At 38.1% G+C, this 19,187-nt stretch overlaps 2 protein-coding genes and 1 long non-coding RNA gene across 10 annotated transcripts in view; 1 reads left to right on the top strand and 2 right to left on the bottom strand.

Annotated features, from left to right (window-relative positions):
- The window catches only part of ESYT3 (extended synaptotagmin 3), a 57,233-nt gene extending 47,171 nt beyond the window's left edge, over window positions 1-10,062 (top strand). For 2 of the 3 annotated variants that reach the window (XM_004278962.4, XM_033404102.2), the window contains 3 exons: window positions 6,018-6,123; window positions 6,957-7,006; window positions 7,346-10,062. In XM_004278962.4, coding sequence (XP_004279010.1) covers window positions 6,018-6,123; window positions 6,957-7,006; window positions 7,346-7,382 — 193 coding nt within the window. In that variant the 3' untranslated portion in view covers window positions 7,383-10,062. Of the gene's footprint in view, window positions 1-5,601; window positions 5,814-6,017; window positions 6,124-6,956; window positions 7,007-7,345 lie in introns of those variants that run through there. The other variant, XR_004476414.2, reaches the window with a different exon arrangement.
- Window positions 3,023-19,187, bottom strand: part of LOC125964464 (uncharacterized) — a 129,445-nt gene continuing 113,280 nt past the window's right edge. Inside the window, exon 2 of the long non-coding RNA XR_007477511.1 lies at window positions 3,023-4,181. This is a non-coding gene — a long non-coding RNA (uncharacterized LOC125964464). The remainder of the gene's footprint in view (window positions 4,182-19,187) is intronic.
- Window positions 16,531-19,187, bottom strand: part of CEP70 (centrosomal protein 70) — an 80,059-nt gene continuing 77,402 nt past the window's right edge. For all 6 annotated transcript variants that reach the window (XM_033404107.2, XM_049710096.1, XM_049710099.1 and 3 more), the window contains one exon: window positions 16,531-17,244. In XM_033404107.2, the coding sequence (XP_033259998.1) occupies window positions 17,183-17,244 (62 nt within the window). In that variant the 3' untranslated portion in view covers window positions 16,531-17,182. The remainder of the gene's footprint in view (window positions 17,245-19,187) is intronic.

Genomic DNA, 19,187 nt, shown 5'->3' with positions numbered 1-19,187 from the left:
TCCATGCTTTCATAAAGCTTCTATACTTCAGTGAGAGAAAAGGACTGCCAGGGAAGTTTAGCAAAACAGCTACCCACTTTCTTGTCCACAGGGACTAAAGTGCTCCTGATTATGAAATGTTCCATACTCTTTCTCTTTAAATGAAGCCTCTTTGGCAGTAAAAGGATTTGAATCTGGTCAAATATATTTTCTTTCGATCAAAAATAAACGTACCTTGAACCTAAGGACCTAAAATTTCCTCCAAAGCTCCAGGCTCTTTGGCCTGTCTCCCCACCCGCAACAAAGCACAGGTGGCAGGTAGAACAGATACCCTCCCCTCGCGTGTCCACCCATGACCTTGGGGACAAACCAGTAGACAGAGTCTAATCACATTTCTTGCTTTTGATGGGTCTGTGGTGGCAAGTCTTAACCTTAATATTCTAATTCTTGATTTCAAGTTGATCACAAGGTATGGAAGTCAGAATCTCATCATTGCTTCCTTTTGCTGTGGGATCCTAAGAGAAGACATTGCTAGCCAGCCTAGGAAGATACATCTAATAATGTTGGTTTCCTCTTATCTTGGTCAATAACTACTCATTTTAAAAAGAGTTGTACTGAGTCCTTTATGGGCCATGTCTAACGACTGATATATTCCTTCAAAAGCTACCTTTTGAGTTCACCGATACCATGAAAGAGTGGGGGAGAGAGAATATAGTCATTCAGCATTTGTTGAACACTCTGCATACCAGGCACCATCCTATATTCCACAGCCACACAGGTGAAAGGTGTTGCCTTCAGAGAGCTCTGACACAATTATAAAAGGATGTCAAAATTGTTATGTGGGAACACAGGAGATTGACTTTTGTGACAAACCTAATCTGTTAGTAATTCTCTCTCAAAATTGTAACAGCAAGATATGCCTGGATTATCTACGAGGCAGACTTGGCAACCTCCATCTTAAACGTAAACCTAGAAGTAAGGAGTTCAGAGGTCTCTTGTTGAGTACATGATTCATACCATATACATTATAATTAAAATCTCTAAAGTTAACAACAAGGAGAGAATCTTAAAAACAGCAAAAGAAAAACAAGTAGTTACATTACAGGGAGCCCCGCTATAAGACCATCAGCAGAAACTTTGCAGGCCAGAATGGAGTGGCACAATAGTCAAAGTGCTCAAAGGAAAACACTTCCAACCAAAAATACTCTACCAGGGAAAGTTATCATTCAGAATTGAAGGAGAGTTTTCCAGACAAGCAAAAGCTAAAGGAGTTCACCATCACTAAACCAGCTTACAGGAGATTTCTTGAAGCTTCTCTTGTTGTTGAGCACAGGCTCTAGGTGCGCGGGCTTAGTAATTGTGGCGCATGGGCTTTTAGTTGCTCTGCAGCATGTGGGATCTTCCCGGACCAGGGCTCAAACCTGTGTCCCCTGCATTGGCCGGTGGATTCTTAACCACTGTGCCACCAGGGAAGCCCCTAAAATGCATTCACACTAAAGTTACCAACTTAAAATAGACTGTTGGAAGTTGTCATATGTAAGCATAATGGTAAGCACAAAGCAAAAACCTATAGTAGGTACACAAATGATAAAGAAAAAGGAACCTAAGCATACCACTAGTCATCAAACCACAAAGGGAGCAAGAGAAGAAAAAAGGAACAGAGAGGATCTACAAAACAGCCAGTAAAAAATTAATAAAATAGCAATAAGTACATACCTGTCAATAATTACTTTAAATGTAAATGGACTAATTCTCCAATCAAAAGAGAGTGGCTAAGTGGATTTAAAAAAAAAAACAAGACCCATCTACATGCTGCCTACAAGAGACTCACTTCAGATTGAAAGATGCACACAGACAGAAAGTGAAGGATGGAAAAAGATATTCCACGCAAATAAAAACTGAAAGAAAGCCAGGGTGTTGCTATACTTATATTAGACAAAACAGACTTTAAAACAAAGACTGTAATAAAAGACAAGGGCATTACATAATGATAAAGGGGTCAATCCAACAAGAGGATATAGTATTTGTAAATATTTATGTACCCAACATAAGAGCACCTAAATACATAAAGCAAATATTCACAGACCTAAAGGGAGACATAGACAGCAATAAAATAATAATAGTAGGGTACTTTAATACCCTACTTTCATCAAAGGATAGATCATCCAGACAAATTCAATAAGGAAGCATTAGCTGTATATGACATGTTAGACCAGATGAACTTAACAGATATACAAAGAACAGTCCATCCCAAAGCAGCAGAATACACATTCTTCTCAAGTGCACATAGAACATTCTCCAGGATAGATCATATACTAGGCTGCCACAAACAAGTCTTAATAAATTTAAGAAGATTGAAGTCATATCAAGAAATCAAGAGAAATCAAAAAATACCTTCAGACAAAGAAAATGGAAATGTAACATAACAAAATTTATGGGATGCAGCAAAAGCAGTTCTAAGAAGGAATTTCATAGCAATAAATGCATATATCATAAATAAGAAAAGTAAGTAAGAAATAAGAAAAATCTCAAATAAACAACCTAACTTTACGCCTCAAGGAATAAGAAAAAGAAGAATAAAGTCCAAAGTCAGCAGAAGGAAGGAAATAAAGTTCAGAATGTAAATAGAGACTAAAAAGACAATAGAAAAAAAATCAATGAAACTTAGAGCTGGTTCTTTGAAAAGATAAACAAAATTGATAAACCTTTAGCTAGACTCACCAAGAAAAAAAGAGGACATAAAAGAGGAAAGAGGAACTGTAAAATTGATACCACAGAAATACAAAGGATAAGAGACTACTATGAATAGTTATATGCCCACAAATTAGATAACCTAGAAGAAAAGGATATATTCCTAGAAAGATACAACCTACCAAGACTGAATAATGAAGAAAAAGAAAATCTGAATAGACTGATTACTAGTAAGAAGTTTGAATCAATAATCAAAAATCTCCCAACAAACAGGTCCAGGACCACACAACTTCACTAGTGAATTCTACCAAATATTCAAAGAAGAATTAACACCAGCCATCCCCAGACTCTTCCAAAATATAGAAAAGGGAACAGCTGCAAAACTCATTTTACAAGACAAGCACTACCCTCAGACAAGGATGCCCACTCTTACCAGGTTTAAACATAGTATTGTAAGTCCTAGCCACAGCAATCAGACAAGGGAAAAAAAAAAAAGGAATCCAAAGAGAGAAGTAAAACTGTCACTGTTTAAAGATGACATGATGCTTTATAAAGAAAATGCTAAAGATGTCACCAAAAACCTATTAGAACTAATAAATGAATTCAGTAACATTGCAGGATACAAAATTAATATACAGAAATCTGTTGCATTTCTATACACTAACAACAAACTATCAGAGAAATTAAGAAAATCCATTTATAATTGCATCAAAAATAAAATATCTAGGAGTAAATCTAACTGAGGAGGTAAGAGACCTGTGCTCTGAAAATTATAAGATGCTGATGAAAGAAATCGAAGACAACACAAACAGATGGAAAGGTATATCATGCTCATGAACTGGAAGAATTAATAATGTTAAACATTATTATTTCTGAGCTGTCTATTCGGTCCCATTGATCTGTCTCTTTTTATGCCAGAACCATACTGTTTTGATTATTATAACTTTGTAATATAGTTTGATGCCTGGAGGCATCAGGGAGCATGATGCCTCCAGCTTTGTTCATCTTTCTCAAGATTACTTTGGCTCTTTGGTGGTGCCATGCAAATTTTAGGATTGTTTGTTCTATTTCTGTGACAAATGCCATTGGAATTTTGATTGCATTGAATCTGTAGATTGCTTTTGTCCACACATGTATAGCTGATTAACTTATGGCAAAGGAGCCAAGAATGTATAATGGGGGAAAGCACAGTCTCTTCAATAAGTGATGTTAGGAAAATTGGACAGCCACATGCAACAGAATAAAATTCAACCACTATCTTATACTAGACACAAAAATTAACTCAAAATGGACTAAAGACTTGAAAGTAAGAGCTGAAACTCTGAAACTCTTAGAAGTGAACATAGGTGGGTTAAGCTCATTGACATCAGTCTTGGCAATGGTTTTTTGGATTTGACACCAAAACCAAAGGCGACTAAAGCAAAAATAAACAAGTGAGACTACATGAGACTACATTAAACTAAAAGGCTTCTGAACAGCAAAGGAAACCATCAACAAAATGAGAAGACAACCTACCGAATGGAAGAACATACTTTCAGATAATATATTGGAAAAGTAGTTAATATCCAAAATCTATAAAGAACTCATAGAACTCAATAGCAAAAAAATCAAACAATCTGATTAAAAAATGGGCAGAGGCTCTGAATAGACATTGTTCCAAAGAAGACATACAATTGGTCAGTAGGTATATGAAAAGATGCTCAACATCATTAATCATCAGGGAAATGCAAATCAAAACCACAATGAAATATCACCTCACACCTGTCAGAATGGCTATTATCAAAAAGAAATAACAAGTGTTGGTGAGGATGTGGAGAAAAGGGAACCCTTAGGCACAGCTGGTGGGAACGTAAATTGGGGCAGCTGCTATGGAAAACAGCATGGACGTTCCTCAAAAAATCAAAAATAGAACTACCATACAATGCAGCAATTCCATTTCTGGGTATTTATCCAAATAAAACAACACTAATTCAAAATGATATATGTACCCCCATGTTCACTGTGGCATTATTTACAATAGCCAAGACATGGAAACAACCTAAATGTCCACTGATGGATGAATGGATTTTTTAAAATGTGGTGTGTGTGTGTATGTGTGTGTGTGTGTGTGTGTGTGTGTGTGTGTGTGTGTATATACACATATATATATGTGTGTATATATATATGTGTGTGTGTATATATATATATATATATATATATATATATACCATAGAATATTATTTACTCATGAAAAAGAATGAAATCTTGCCATTTGAAACAACATGGATAGACCTTGAGGGCATTATGCTAAGTTAAATAAGGCAGAAAAAGATAATTACTTATGATCTCACTTATATGTGGAATCTAAAAATGCCAAAAACCAACCAAACAACAAAACCCAAGCTTATGGATATAGAGAACATATTGGTGGTTGCCAGAGTTGGCGGTGGGGGTGTGTGTAAAATAGATGACTGGTCAAAAGGTACAAATTTCCAGTTATAAAATGAATATTCATGGAGTTATAATGTACAGCATGGTGACTATAGTTAATAATACTGTATTACATACTTGAAAGTAGCTAGGAGAGTGGATCTTGAAAGTTCTCATCACAAGAAAAAAATTTTTTTGTAACTGTGTATGGTGATAGATGTTAATTAGACTGATCATTTCACAACATATCCAAATCACATCATTATGGTAAACATGAAACCAATAATGCTATGTCACTTATATCTCAATTTAAAAAATTAAAAGCTATTATGGGATTATATTGAATCATGTGTGTCAAACTTTTCAAAAGTGTGAAGCACTATAGAATTTAAAGAATCTTTCACTCAATTAAAAAATTTTGAAGATTTTTTTTTTTTAAACCAGAAATGTAAGGAGCCCAGAGGCATCTTATGAGTACACGACAAAGCTTGTATACTAAGATTCCTCTGCCTTACTCCACAGGCGTAAGTGGGAAAAGACCACTGTTTTCCATGCAATTCCAGCAAACCTAATTATTCAGCATCCTAGCCCTTAGCTGGCACTGTTCAGAGAGAGAAGGGGCAGCCGAAAGAGTGACAACCAGAGTAGAGTCAGAGAAGGAAAGAAGCAAACCCCAAAGCACAATAGTTCAAGGAACTTCTCAGAGAAGCAAACAGCCTCTTGACACTTCCAAGGTTTGTGAATATAACACAGGACAGTGATTATCTATAATAATGATGCACTGAGTATCTGCTGTAAGCCAGTACTGTTCTAGATGCTCTTCTCTGTAGTCTATATCTTCTGTTTTAAAGGTAGGCAAATGGATGAAACACTTGAGATTTTCAGTGAAAATGATTAAAATATATAAATCGCATTTCCTGACTTTTTGCTCCTTAAAGATTTGAATTTTTTGTTCCCTTGGATGAAGTAAAGAAGAGGTCACTAGACATCGCAGTGAAAAACAGTAGGCCACTTGGCTCACACAGAAGGAAGGAGCTAGGAAAAGTAAGTACAAAAGGGACTTTTGTCATTCTTTCCCTCCTGGTGGCTAACTGGAGTTCACTGGTGGAACACACCCTTGCAGAAATTCTGATGGAATCATCTGGCTATTACCAGAACTGACTTCAAGGAAGGTATAGCCTCATTGGGAGGCTTTTTGTTTTGTGTCTTTTTAAAAAATACTCTTGAAACTGAAGTATATAAATTAATATAATAAACCCTATTTTAACAAACTTGAATATCCAAGTTCATCGCTACACAAGTATTTGAACTTCTACTATGGTATTAAGTATTGTTTTGATAAATACAGCATTGTGTGAAGCTTGGATCTCATTATGTCAAGATTTTTGTGGTGAATGGGATTTTACTTAAAGTTAGAAGTAAAGGAAATATAATCCTCAGGAAGATGCCAAGGAGAGACAAAAAAGAATATTTGTACACTCTGTAGTTGCTGTATTTTAATAAACACCTTATACTCATTTTTAAAAGCCCACTTCTGTGAAGTAGGTGATGATATCCCCATTTTTACTACTGAGGAAACTATGGTGTCTTGCTTAAAATTCTGGATCAGTTCATGAGTAAAGGCAAGCTGTTCTCTCTAAAACATTCATAAATAAATCCCTGAGGTACAACTGCAAACAGCAATTCACCTCTTCCCAGGACACTGAGGTCAGTGTCAGTCCTGTCCTTCTGGAGAGGTTCCGTATTGAAATCCAAAGGAAAAAGAGCTCCTGCTCAGAACTCAAGGAGGCCCTTTTTATGATCAGTTTCATTTATCCCAATATGTTTCCATTTAATGCAGTTTTGGGGAAGGGAAATGATTATTTGTGTTTGTTTAGGTACTGATTGACTTATCAAAAGAAGATCTGAATAAGGGCTTCTCACAGTGGTAAGTGAGCCCTTTCATTTGATCAAATTAAATTTGCTACTCAAGACATTGTCTCAGACAGTTGCCCATATTCTCTCTCCAAAGTTCTTCCCTTTTCAGTACCTATCAGCTCCTTTGTTTATAAAGGAGACATTATCACCTTAAGGCTTTACTGCCTACAGATTTCACTTACCTAAAGGACCTCTGTAAGCTCTAGTCTTAACCCTGGCCAGCCAACTTACAGAGGTGAGTTCTGCTGGTCCCACAGAGGCCCAGGTAGGGTAGATTAGGCCACCTGTCCTGATGTTGCCACAGCACACTCTCAATACTAACACAAGTCCAAACTCAACTATCTTACAGGTATGAGCTGACTCCAGATGGCCAGCCCAGAAGTTGATGATGAACAACAACATCTTTATTTTTTAAATGTGTACATATGTATATTTTGTAACTTAAATCAGAACAGCCATTTGAAAAAAATACATACATATACATACACACACACACACACACACACATTCTTGTGTGCGGTATAACTGCATGACTGGATAGTATTAGGAAGAGGTAAACACATGTAAAAGCAAGAACTACTCTTTCTTGATTGGATTTAATTGTTTAAATCCATAAACAAGCAGCGTATTTGTGCCTAACAAATTATCAGAACCTCAGTGGTGAATTTTCACTGACATAGGACTCGCGTGAATGTATGCACCAAAAGGGTCCTGTCTCAGACACAGAGGGTGAGGGAGGTCTGTTTGTGAAGCAGCTATCAGTATTCCTGGGCAGTAACTGACCAAGGGAGGAGGCTTCTTTTATGGGACTAAAAAGTGATCCACCAAAAAGTGCCAAGAGCTAACTCTATCTAAGCCCTGCTGGCTGCCACCTCTGGTACTTCTCTGCCTGGAGGTTCACTCATGTATCTGATTTGGAACTAAAATGTACTTTCCTGATGGCAACAATGTTAGTGATAGTACTCCAGTGTGGGATGGCCTGGGACCAAACTCTAGCATTTGGCATTATTTCCATAGGAAAATGCAAGAAAAGTTTCAAACCCAGGTCTACGTCTGCACTCCCATAGAGCACTGGAGGCTGCTGCCGAGTGTCAGTGCCAGAGAACAAGGGGCTTTCTGTATCTCTCTCAGATAGGTTTGGGAATTCTGCTCCACTCTTCTAAGAGAGGGCTGGTTCACCTAAACAACATGTTAAAAGCAAAATATGTAAATTGTATATTTAAACAAGTGCCTCTTCTGCATTTCAGACTTTATAAAACCACATATTCTTGTCCTTTCTCACGCTCCTAGAGCTGTTGTCGAGTCACATCCTCTTCACTTATCTACGCAGGCAGTACCCCCTGCCATCAGTTTCCTCTCCCTACCACTGCCTTCACTGCCACTTTTCTGAAGAATGGTAACATCTTAAAACAAAGTTTTTGTCATTTTACTCTCTTATAAATTATTATTTCCTGCTTTCTACAAAATTCAAGCCCACTCCTTGTGTTTCAGACCTAACATAATCAGGTCTCCAGTTTTCTGCTACCTTATTCATGTGCAGATGCTCTGTTCCAGAACAGTCCATATATATCCTGTCTACTAATCCTACTTACCTCTTAGAGGCCTATGTCAAACCCACCTCCTCCATTAAGCCACCCCACACTGACAGGGCCTCTCCCCCCGACCTAGGGCAGCGGTCCCCAACTTTTTTGGCACCAGGGACCGGTTTCGTAGAAGGTAATTTTTCCACAGACTGGGGCGGGGAAGGGAATGGTTTGGGGATGATTCAAGCACATTATATTTATTGTGCACTTTATTTCTATTATTATTACACTGTAATATATAATGAAATAATTATACAACTCACCATAATGCAGAATCAGTGGGACCCTGAGCTTGTTTTCACTTGCCACTCACTGATAGGGTTTTTTGTTGTTGTTGTTGCAAATGTCAGGTTTATTGTATTCATATTTCTAAATGGATGTTTTTAGACCTTGACCAAAATAGAAAGGGCTGGTTTACATTTAATGCTCCATTTTAAAAAGAAATAGCAGAAGCACAAATCAGATTGCAGTGGGGTGGAGAATGCATCATAGCTTTACAAAAATAAGAGAGACTACTCTTATCCTGGCCAAGTATTTAAAAACTCAGTCATTGGTTAGCAGCAGTCCTTAACATTTTTATACCCTCCTCATTATAATTTCCTCACGTTGTAGAAGCAGCTAAGGGTCACTCTGAAGATATTTTTCACAACAGGCAATTCATAGAAGAGAAATCTGAATGCAGGCTACACATGAAAAGATGCCTTGACTGCACTAAGTAATCAGAGAAATGTACATCTAAACAATAGTGAATTACCATTTTATACCCAACTGATAGGGTTTTGATATGAGTCTGAAAGCAACTGATTTATTATGGTCTCTGTGCAGTCAAACCTCTCTCTAATGATAGTCTGTATTTGCAGCCACTCTCCAGCACTAGCATCACCGCCTCAGCTCCACTCAGATCATCAGGCATTAGATTCTCATAAGGAGCGCGCAACCTACATCCTTCGCAGTTCACAGTAGGGTTCGCGCTCCTATGAGAATCTAATGCTGCCGCTGATCTGACAGGAGGCGGAGCTCATGTGGTAATGTGAGCGATGGGGAGCAGCTGTAAATACAGATGAAGCTTCGCTCGCTCACCTGCTGCTTACCTCCTGCTGTGCAGCCCGGTTTCTCACATGCCACAGACCAATATCGGTCCGTGGCCCGGGGGTTGGGGACCCCTGATCTAGGGCATCTACTATCAACACTGTACATTTTTCATTTTAGCAAATCCCTGCCATGTAACATTTAATTTTTAAAAATGTTTATTAAATATCTACTAAGGTCATATGCTAATCAACTACCTGTACTGTGACTGGTATTTAATGTTTCTGTTTACTCTCCAATTGACCTAGAAGCTACTTGAATTGATTTTCACCCCCATCATCCAAGGCTATGCTAAGTACATGGCCGACGTGTAAAAAAATTTGTTTCTGCTGTTTTGAGTGACAAATTCTCATAATAAAATGGGACAAGTGATGCCTGTCCTATCTACCTCACAGTGGCATTGTAATGTTCACTAAACAGACAAGTTGCTTGAAAATGATAAAGTGCCAGAGGAGTAGAGGGAATGTATCATATGTCACGTCCTGAATATCAGCAACCCTAAAACAACTACTGCAAGATGGCAGACAAAGCAGACAAGTGAAAACCCATCCGTCCTCTTCCAAACATATAGAAAACCTCGTTAAACCATGAACGACATTTATTTTAAACATGGTTGATTAAAAAGTAACACAGGTAGGGCTTCCCTGGTGGTGCAGTGGTTGGGGGTCCTCCTGCCGATGCAGGGGACACAGGTTCGTGCCCCGGTCCGGGAAGATCCCACATGCTGCAGAGCGGCTGGGCCCGTGAGCCATGGCCGCTGAGCCTGCGTGTCCGGAGACCGTGCTCCGCAACAGGAGAGGCCACAACAGTGAGAGGCCCGCGTACCGCAAAAAAAAAAAAAGTAACACAGGTAAAGTTCTGGTGATGATCCAAAGAGAAAATCTACAGCAGGGTATAGGAGTTGAAGGGGGTGTTTTGAAGAGAACCAGAATTTTAGCACACACCAGAGAGAAGGCAAAGCTACTATGTAAGGCACAGGAGCCTGAAAAGTTTTGTCATCAGAAAATGCCTTTGCTGCCAATGAGGACAAGCAGTTGGTTGTCAGCAGTGGGTGGAAACAATCACCTACTCTCTCCTACAGGACCACGGGGTCTGAAGTTACACACAGTTGACTTGGTGTGGAAACCTCCACACCTGGAAACTAATGTGAAAATTGGTTTAGAACCTGCAACCATGTGAAGCCCTGACAGAGGCAACCACAAAACTAGCCCTTAGGGTTGTCATGCCCACCTAGGGCACATGCTGGACCACTGTATCAGATAATTCCCACTAAAGGGAAGCTCACAGGCAAAAATTATAAAAACAAAAACAATTTTAAATATATGAAGCACATGGGAATACCAACTGAAAAATGGCCACTAGATGTATTTCAGCAAGAAGGAAAATGTAACATTAAGGCAGAAGTGGCATGTGGGAAACAATGGAGAGCAAAGAAATCTGTAAAATGTGTTGGTAAACCTACGTACGTCTTGATTGTTTAAGAAATATAAAGTAAGCAAGCAACCAAAAATGTTTGTAAAAACTGGGTTCAAAAAGCCTGTGGCACTGAAATGCTAGTACTGACATCTAAGAAGGACCATGAAGCTGGTTCATAGGAATGTTAAAGTCCTTATTTAAGAAATTAAAGATAGTTTTCTATTTTAAAAATTAATTATTAGTATGTGGCAGTTACTAGTTTATTACCTTTCAGCTCCAAGTCAACCCATCTTTGCCCTGCTTTGATACTAGAGACACCACAGCCTCCTCTCCTTTGCCAGGGAGCTTGAGGTTAGGCTTCCCAAATGAGGGCACTGGAGAGACACTGCAAGGCCAGAGTGGGAAGAAGGGGCCTTTCTTTCTTCTACTGAGGTGCTTTTTTCCTGGCTGTGTGAGGGCCGTCCTCAGTTACCAAAGCACCGCCACAGTTTACTCTTGGCTCACGCCCTTGGGCTTTGCAAACGTAAATACAGTCTTCATGGTTCAGCACCATCCAGCACCCTCTGGCAAGTTTCTTTGCCACAAGTTGGTTGCCTGTTCCTATAGCAGCCAGACCTCTACTCAAAGGTTTAAATCTCAGCCTAGTGGGAAGGCAATTTTTAAGTTTCTAAGTTCCTTCCTTGTTCACTCTCCTTTATCCCTGGGGGTAGTATCTGCTTTCTGAAGTCGCTACTGCATACCCCTTAGAGTCTCCTTTTCTCCCCTTTTAGTAGGTAACTACCATTACTAGTTAGCCATTCTTGTTTTAAATTTTTCCTGTTAGGCTACCTGTGCAATGTAGTTTCTATCTCCTGACCTTGACTAAGTGTATATTAAAAATTTTAAGATAACCAATAAAATAGAGTAACAATAGAAAAATCAACAGAGCTGAAATATAAAACTTCCAAATCAGTAGTGAAGAAGAAAAAAAAAATAAAGAGAAATTCAATACCCCCCCCAAAAATAGGAAAGAAAAAAGTAGCATAGAAAAATATGATAAATAGAAAATACAAAAGAAGATAGGCAAAAGACTTCTAAATATATTTGTAATCACAATAAACCCACTATTAAAACCTGCAAGGGGGTCAAATTCCATGAAAATAAAAAGTACAGCTATATGCTATTTACAAGAGGTTCACTTCAAACACATAGAAGTGTTGAAAATAAAAGGATGAAAAAGATATACTCAAGGGTAGTTTAGATTTGTTTATAGTAATGGTAGCAAACATCATATTTAATGGTGAAACATTAAATGCTTTCCTTTTGAAATCTGGAATAAGAAAGGGCTGCTTGCTATCACCACTTCTACCCAGCCCTGTATTGTGGCATATGTAGTTGGGCAAGAAAAAACAGGTATATCTGACCAAAACTGTTGTTATATACAGATGATATGATCATGAGCATAAAAATCCAAAATAATCTAAAGATATACTGCTAGAGTTAATCAGAGAGTTTCTAGCAAGATTGCTAACTGCAAAGTTAATATTTAACGATCAACTGTAGTTCTCTGTTCCTGAAATAGTTGGAAAATGAAATTTTAAAAAGATAATTTATATATGTATAAAAGATCAAATACTATGAATACATCCAACAATAATCCCTACGGGAAAATTATGAAACTTTATTAGAAATGTTAAAGGGAATCTAACCAGATGGAGAGCTATGCTGTATTTGGAGTTTGAAGATCCAACATTACAGATGCTGATTTTCCTCACTGATCCTATCCTTAATGAAAAAAAAACTCAATATGTAGTGTGTGTGCATGTGTGTGTGTAACTTGATAATCTGATTCAATACACATGGAAACATAAAGGGTGGGAGGCCATCAACTGGATACCAAAGTTTATTTTAAAGTTAAAATAATGAAAACAGTGGGGTACTAGTGCAGGGAGAGACAACTGGACCAAAAGAATAGAAAAGAGAGTCCAGTAACAGACCCATTCACACACAGATATTCAATTCATTACAGAGGTAGCACTACGAGCAGAGGGGAAATAGATTTTTCAATAAATGGTGCTGAGATAACTGGGTATCTATGATGGAAAATGTAAAAATGGTCCTTTACTTATACCACATTTAAAAAATCAAACAACTGCAGGTATATTAGACTAAGTGTGAAAGGCAAAAGTGTACAGCTATAAGATAATATAAGAGAATAACTTTACAACTTGTGACTAGAGAAAGGTTTCATAAGACACTCAGAGCACTAACTATAAATCTCTACATCTTTAACTATACTCTCTATATTAAAATTAAGTTTGTCAGTTCATAAAAAGAAACTAGAGGAAAATGGAAAGAGGACATAGAATGGAAGAAGACATTTGCAACACATATAACTGTCAAATGGCTCATGACCAGAATATATAAATAACTCTTACAAGTCAATAGGTAAAGACTGACTGTCCAATAGAAAAGTGAACCAAAGATACATAAAAGCACTTCAAAAAATAAATACAAATGGCCAATAAACAAAGGAAAAGATGTTTAACTTCATTAGTAATCAGGAAGACGAACATTAAAACCACACTAAGAGCTCTATACACTATACTGGCAAAAATAAAAAATCTGACTTACCCAAAATTGGTCAAGATATGGAAAAATGGGAACTCTCATACATTAATGGTGGGAGTATAAACTGGTACAACCACTTTGGAAAAGAGTTTGGCATTTTCTTCTAAAGTTGAAATATACATTCTCCAACAAAGTTGCACACTATACAACCCCAGAGGCTCCATTCACATGGTTAGATGTGTTTTACTCTAGGACCCAGCAATTTTATTTCTTGGATATTGCTTCTAGAAAACCTGCACACAAGCGAACGAGGATGCACATACAAGAATGTTCACAGCAGTAGCTCACAACAGCCAAGAACTAGAAACAACCCAAATGCCAATCTCTAGTAGAACAGACAAATGGATTATGGAACATTCATAGAGGAATACTAGACACCAATGAAAACAAATGACCTAGACCTACACACAACAACACAGATGAACAGTACAAACAATGTTGAACAAAAGAAGAATTAAAAAGAACATATACAATATGATTCCATTTTTATAAAGTTCAAAAATAGGCAAAACTAAACTATCTTGGTTTAGGTGTACACACAAAACTGGCAAAACTATTTAAAAAAACAAGTAAGTGATTAACATAAGTCAGGCTAATGGGGGAAGACACATATGGTATGTGGGGGAGGCCTTTGGGAGTGCTGGTGAATGTTCTGTTTCTTGATTGTTGCATGGGTGTTCACTTTATAATCATTCATTATACTTGACATTTATGGTTTTTATCATACTTAGCATATGTGTTATATTTATAACACACAAAAAAGATTAATGAAATAGGACTTCCCTGGTGGCACAGTGGTTAAGAATCCTCCTGCCAATGCAGGGGACACGGGTTTGAGCCCTGGTCTGGGAGGATCCCACATGCCGCGGAGCAACTATACATGTATGTCAACTATACATCAATAAAACTGTAAATAATCAAGAGCTAAACAATGGTTGCAGTACTTATATTTTAAATAATTAAAACTGGATAAAAGGACACCTGATAGAGAGGGCCTAATGTTCTTCCTACTAGCAGCACTGTCCCTTCTCAGTGGCCCTCCCAAAAAACTCCTAGGCCTCTGAAGAAGAGTTTGAAAACCTCTGTTTTAAACTAAGAGTTAACCACAGGCTCTTAAACTAGCTGACAAAATTTAGATTAACATAATTTTAAAATTATATTTCTTCCATGCAAATCAAAACTATAATGAGGTACCACCTCACACCAGTCAGAATGGCCATCATTAAAAAGTCTACAGGGCTTCCCTGGTGGCGCAGTGGCTGAGAGTCCGCCTGCCGATGCAGGGGACGCGGGTTCATGCCCCGGTCCAGGAAGATCCCACATGCCGCGGAGCGGCTGGGCCCGTGAGCCATGGCCACTGAGCCTACGCGTCCGGAGCCTGTGCTCCACAACGGGAGAGGCCACATCAGTGAGAGGCCCACGTACCACAAAAAAAAAAGTCTACAAATAACATGCTGGACAGGGTGTGGAGAAAAGGGAACCCTCCTACACCGTTGGTGGGAATGTAAATTGGTGCAGCCACTATGGAGAACAGTATGGAGAGTCCTTAAAAAACTAAAATTTTGCCATACGATCCAGCAATCCCACTCCTAGGCATATATACAGAGAAAATGATAATTCTAAAAGATACATGTACCCCAATGTTCATAGCGGCACTATCTACAATAGCCAAGACATGGAAGCAAGCTAAATGTCCACTGACAGATGAATGGGTAAAGATGATGTTACATACACACACACACACACACACACACACACACACACACACACACACACACACACAATGGAATACTACTCAGCCATAAAAAGAATGAAATAATGCCATTTGCAGCAACATGGATAGACTTAGAGATTATCATATTAAGTGAAGTAAGTCAGACAAAGATAAATATGACATCACTTATATGTGGAATCTAAAATATGACACAAATGAACTTATTAATGAACAGACTCATAGACATAGAAAACAAACTTACAGTTACCAGAGGGGAAAGGGGGTAGGGGAGGGATAAGTTAAGAGTTTGAGATTAGCAGATACAAACTACTATATATAAAATAGATAAACAACAAGGTCTTACTGTATAGCACAAGGAACTACATTCAATGTCATATAATAAACCATAATGGAAAAGAATACGAAAAAGAATATGTGTGTGTACATATATATATATCTATAACTGAATCATTTTGCTGTACACCAGAAACTAACAAAACATTGTAAATTAACTATACTTCTATTAACTATTAACTATACTTGACATTTACTCTCTGCATTCCACTATGCTGCTTCCTGGAAATTCTTTCCAATATTCTACATGGCAATGAACAAGAATAACTGAGAAGTCCCCCAGGCCCGTTACTTATAAAAGTGGGGGGCTTCCCTGGTGGCGCAGTGGTTGAGAGTTCGCCTGCCGATGCAGGGGACACAGGTTCGTGCCCCGGTCCGGGAAGATCCCGCATGCCGCGGAGCAGCTGGGCCCGTGAGCCATGGCCACTGAGCCTGCGCGTCTGGAGCCTGTGCTCCGCAATGGGAGAGGCCGCAACAGTGAGAGGCCCACGTACCGCAAAAAAAAAAAAAAAAAAAAGTGGGGGTAGGGGGTGAGGGAGCAGCAGTAACCAAAAGTGGCCCGTACTCACGGATGTGAAGCCAAACACCTGTCCTTTAAGAAAATCAGAATGAATATGGAGAACAGAGGGTAAGTAGAAAGCATCAAGAAAGCTACTCTTATGTAAAACGCAGCAAAGGTGAACCAGGAAGGGTGCCCAAGGAAGGCTCAGCCTAGTAAGAGAATACGACTCATTATTGGTGAGGAATACAAGTAAGTCACTGAGAACATTTACGTTTGGAAATTCATTACAAAAATTTTATTTAAGATTTCATGCCCTTATAAAAAGTACATCACATCAAGATAGCAAAAAGGACACTTTATGAGAGACTCACATCCACTCATCTATTTTACCTCATAATTCATTTCCTACCCTAACACGATAAAAACTTTTTTCCTTCTTCCTTTTGTTCCTTCTGCTCTAAAAGTGTCATGAGGGATATCTTAATAGAATGTGCCATTTCCTTGCCAGGAAAGCAACAGCTTCCTGCTGGCTGGACTAAAGAGAGCCACTGGCATTCCTTGTTCCCAGGCCAAAAAACTCTGAACTTAAATGCAACCTTTCTATTACTTGCACTCTCTCCCTGAGTTTCTCTCTTACACGCTGTACTTTAAAACAATCTTACATTTTAAGCACTCAAGAATTGCTTAAGAAATGATTAAAGGATCTAAAGTTAATTTAGTAATTAAACTTAGCAATGTTTTCTATAAAAGAATCTCAAAGTTAATAAAAATTATATGGATGGAGAAGGACCCAACAGAAAGAAGGGGGTGAATTCTGAGAGTATATACATTTTATAACCCTTGTCTCAGAGTAAGATCAATCCTACAAAATATTTAGAATGTTAAGAATGCAATTTACACAGTAAAAATGATTTGTTTTCAGCATGAAAGTATTTTTAATTTCCTTACTGCAGGTACAATGGCATCCAAGTCATCAATTTCTGTAATAGAAAAACAACAATAATAAAAGAATAGCTTTATCCACTGTTAGGCTCAGATGAAATGAGAATCTCTATTCAGAGGCAAACTTCAGACACAAAGGCAACATCACTAGTGCTTTCATGCACATGAAACTTTTCTCCAATAGTGGTGATGAGTGTATCACTGATTCAGACACAGATGCTTCACAGGGCAAAAAAAAGGGTAAAAGCTACCACACACCTACAAAAGCACCCTCTGACTCTGATATTACTCTCATTAGCAATGTGCTCTTATTAACAGATCCTACTAGCAACATTTATGATATTATGTTACTGCCTCTTTAACTACATGGGTGAGCCTACATGGTGAAATCCCCAGTAGAGGCACTCTCTCTCATGGGCCCCCATCTAAGGACTTAGGGATTTCTTCTCTTGGAACACAGTCCTGTCCTAAATCTATGATAAAGATTTCTCATTAGTAGGATGGCTCTTAGGTCTACCTTTTAGGATGAAGCCTATCTACCTAATAAAAGGTGTGAGGTGTCTCAGAGTAAAATCTCAGATGCGATGTATTATAGAGCTTAGCCTGGTCCAGCCTACAAGATAGTTCAGGTTCTTCTCTGCCAGATTCTTTCTGAATTTGACTTCTCTTCCTAAGACTATCTTCTTCCAACCAGCCTAAGTTAGAATTCACCATCTGGAAGCTCCTAGCCACTAAGGAAGGTCCTTCCTCTGATTATGTAGACTCCAGCCCTACTTAAGGTAAGCCCCAGTGGCAGGTTCTCTAAATTCTCACCACTTTTTTCTAGATTATTCTGCTAGTTCACTGTTCATAAACTCACTTCCTTTACATAAAACATGATTCCTTGGATTCCATCTCTTTCCCTCCATGTTTAGCTGGATTTTGATTGTTCTTCCTTTAGCCAAAACACATGACCCATGCTGTTTAAGCTCCTGACTTCAGTCAGAATCCTTATCTGAATCCACTTATCAAAATATAGGAAAGGAAAAAAATATGAGCAAATCTACAGCAGAGAATTTGGTTCACATCTTACATTGTGGTAAGGTACAAAGATCAAGTTATTCCCTGACCCGCATTCTAAAATCACACCTGTTGAATTGAAGCAAATGATCCTACATGAACCATGCTGAGTATCCTATCTGAGGGGAAGTTTCTATAGAAGGATTCTGAAATAAGTGTTGCTAGCACATCTATTAAAATGTTTATTAATGACAAGAAACTCATTGTTTAATTGCTACGCCAAAGCAAGTAAAATCATATTATTGCAGGAAACAAGGCTCTTTGAGATACAAGGCAACACATTTATACAATTCCACATCTCAAGTTAAACTTTCAAATTACATTTTCCCAAACAACAACAAAAAAACACTTTCAATTTCAAATGAGCTATATGGAAAAAAAAAAGAATTCATTAATAAATAAATCACTTTAACCTTTTTAAAAAGTGGGGGTTTTTTTGGCCACGCTGCGCAGCTTGCGGGATTTTAGTTCCCCTGCCAGGGATTGAACTTGCACCCTCGGCAGTGAAAGCCCAGAGTCCTAATGATCACTGGACCGCCAGGGAATTCCCTAAACAGTGTTCTTAACAGTAAGATAAATTATTTTTATAGCCATATATAATCACACTTAAAGAGAACTGGGTCTCTATTTTGCCTATGATTCCTAAGCTAATTACATTTTTTTTTCCCTTTAAGAGATATTACTACTGACGAATCCCTCAATCTGACCAAGAGTGTAAAATATAACTCTTCCCTTCAACAGATTTATAAATTTATCTCCTTTCTACAGATGTTTACTTTATATTACTTCTCATCACCTTAGAAGGAAATTTAATTTGTGTATCTAAAAAACACAGTAAGTAGGAACTATCTTTAAAAAAAAAAAAGAGAGAAGAAAAAGAAGGAGAAGGAGGAAGAAGAAAAAAAAAGACACCTTCCAAGAT

This window comes from Orcinus orca, chromosome 5 (genome assembly GCF_937001465.1).
Source record: "Orcinus orca chromosome 5, mOrcOrc1.1, whole genome shotgun sequence".
Taxonomy (NCBI): domain Eukaryota; kingdom Metazoa; phylum Chordata; class Mammalia; order Artiodactyla; family Delphinidae; genus Orcinus; species Orcinus orca.
Note: the sequence above shows the minus strand (reverse complement) of the source record. Positions and strands in the feature narration are given on the sequence as shown.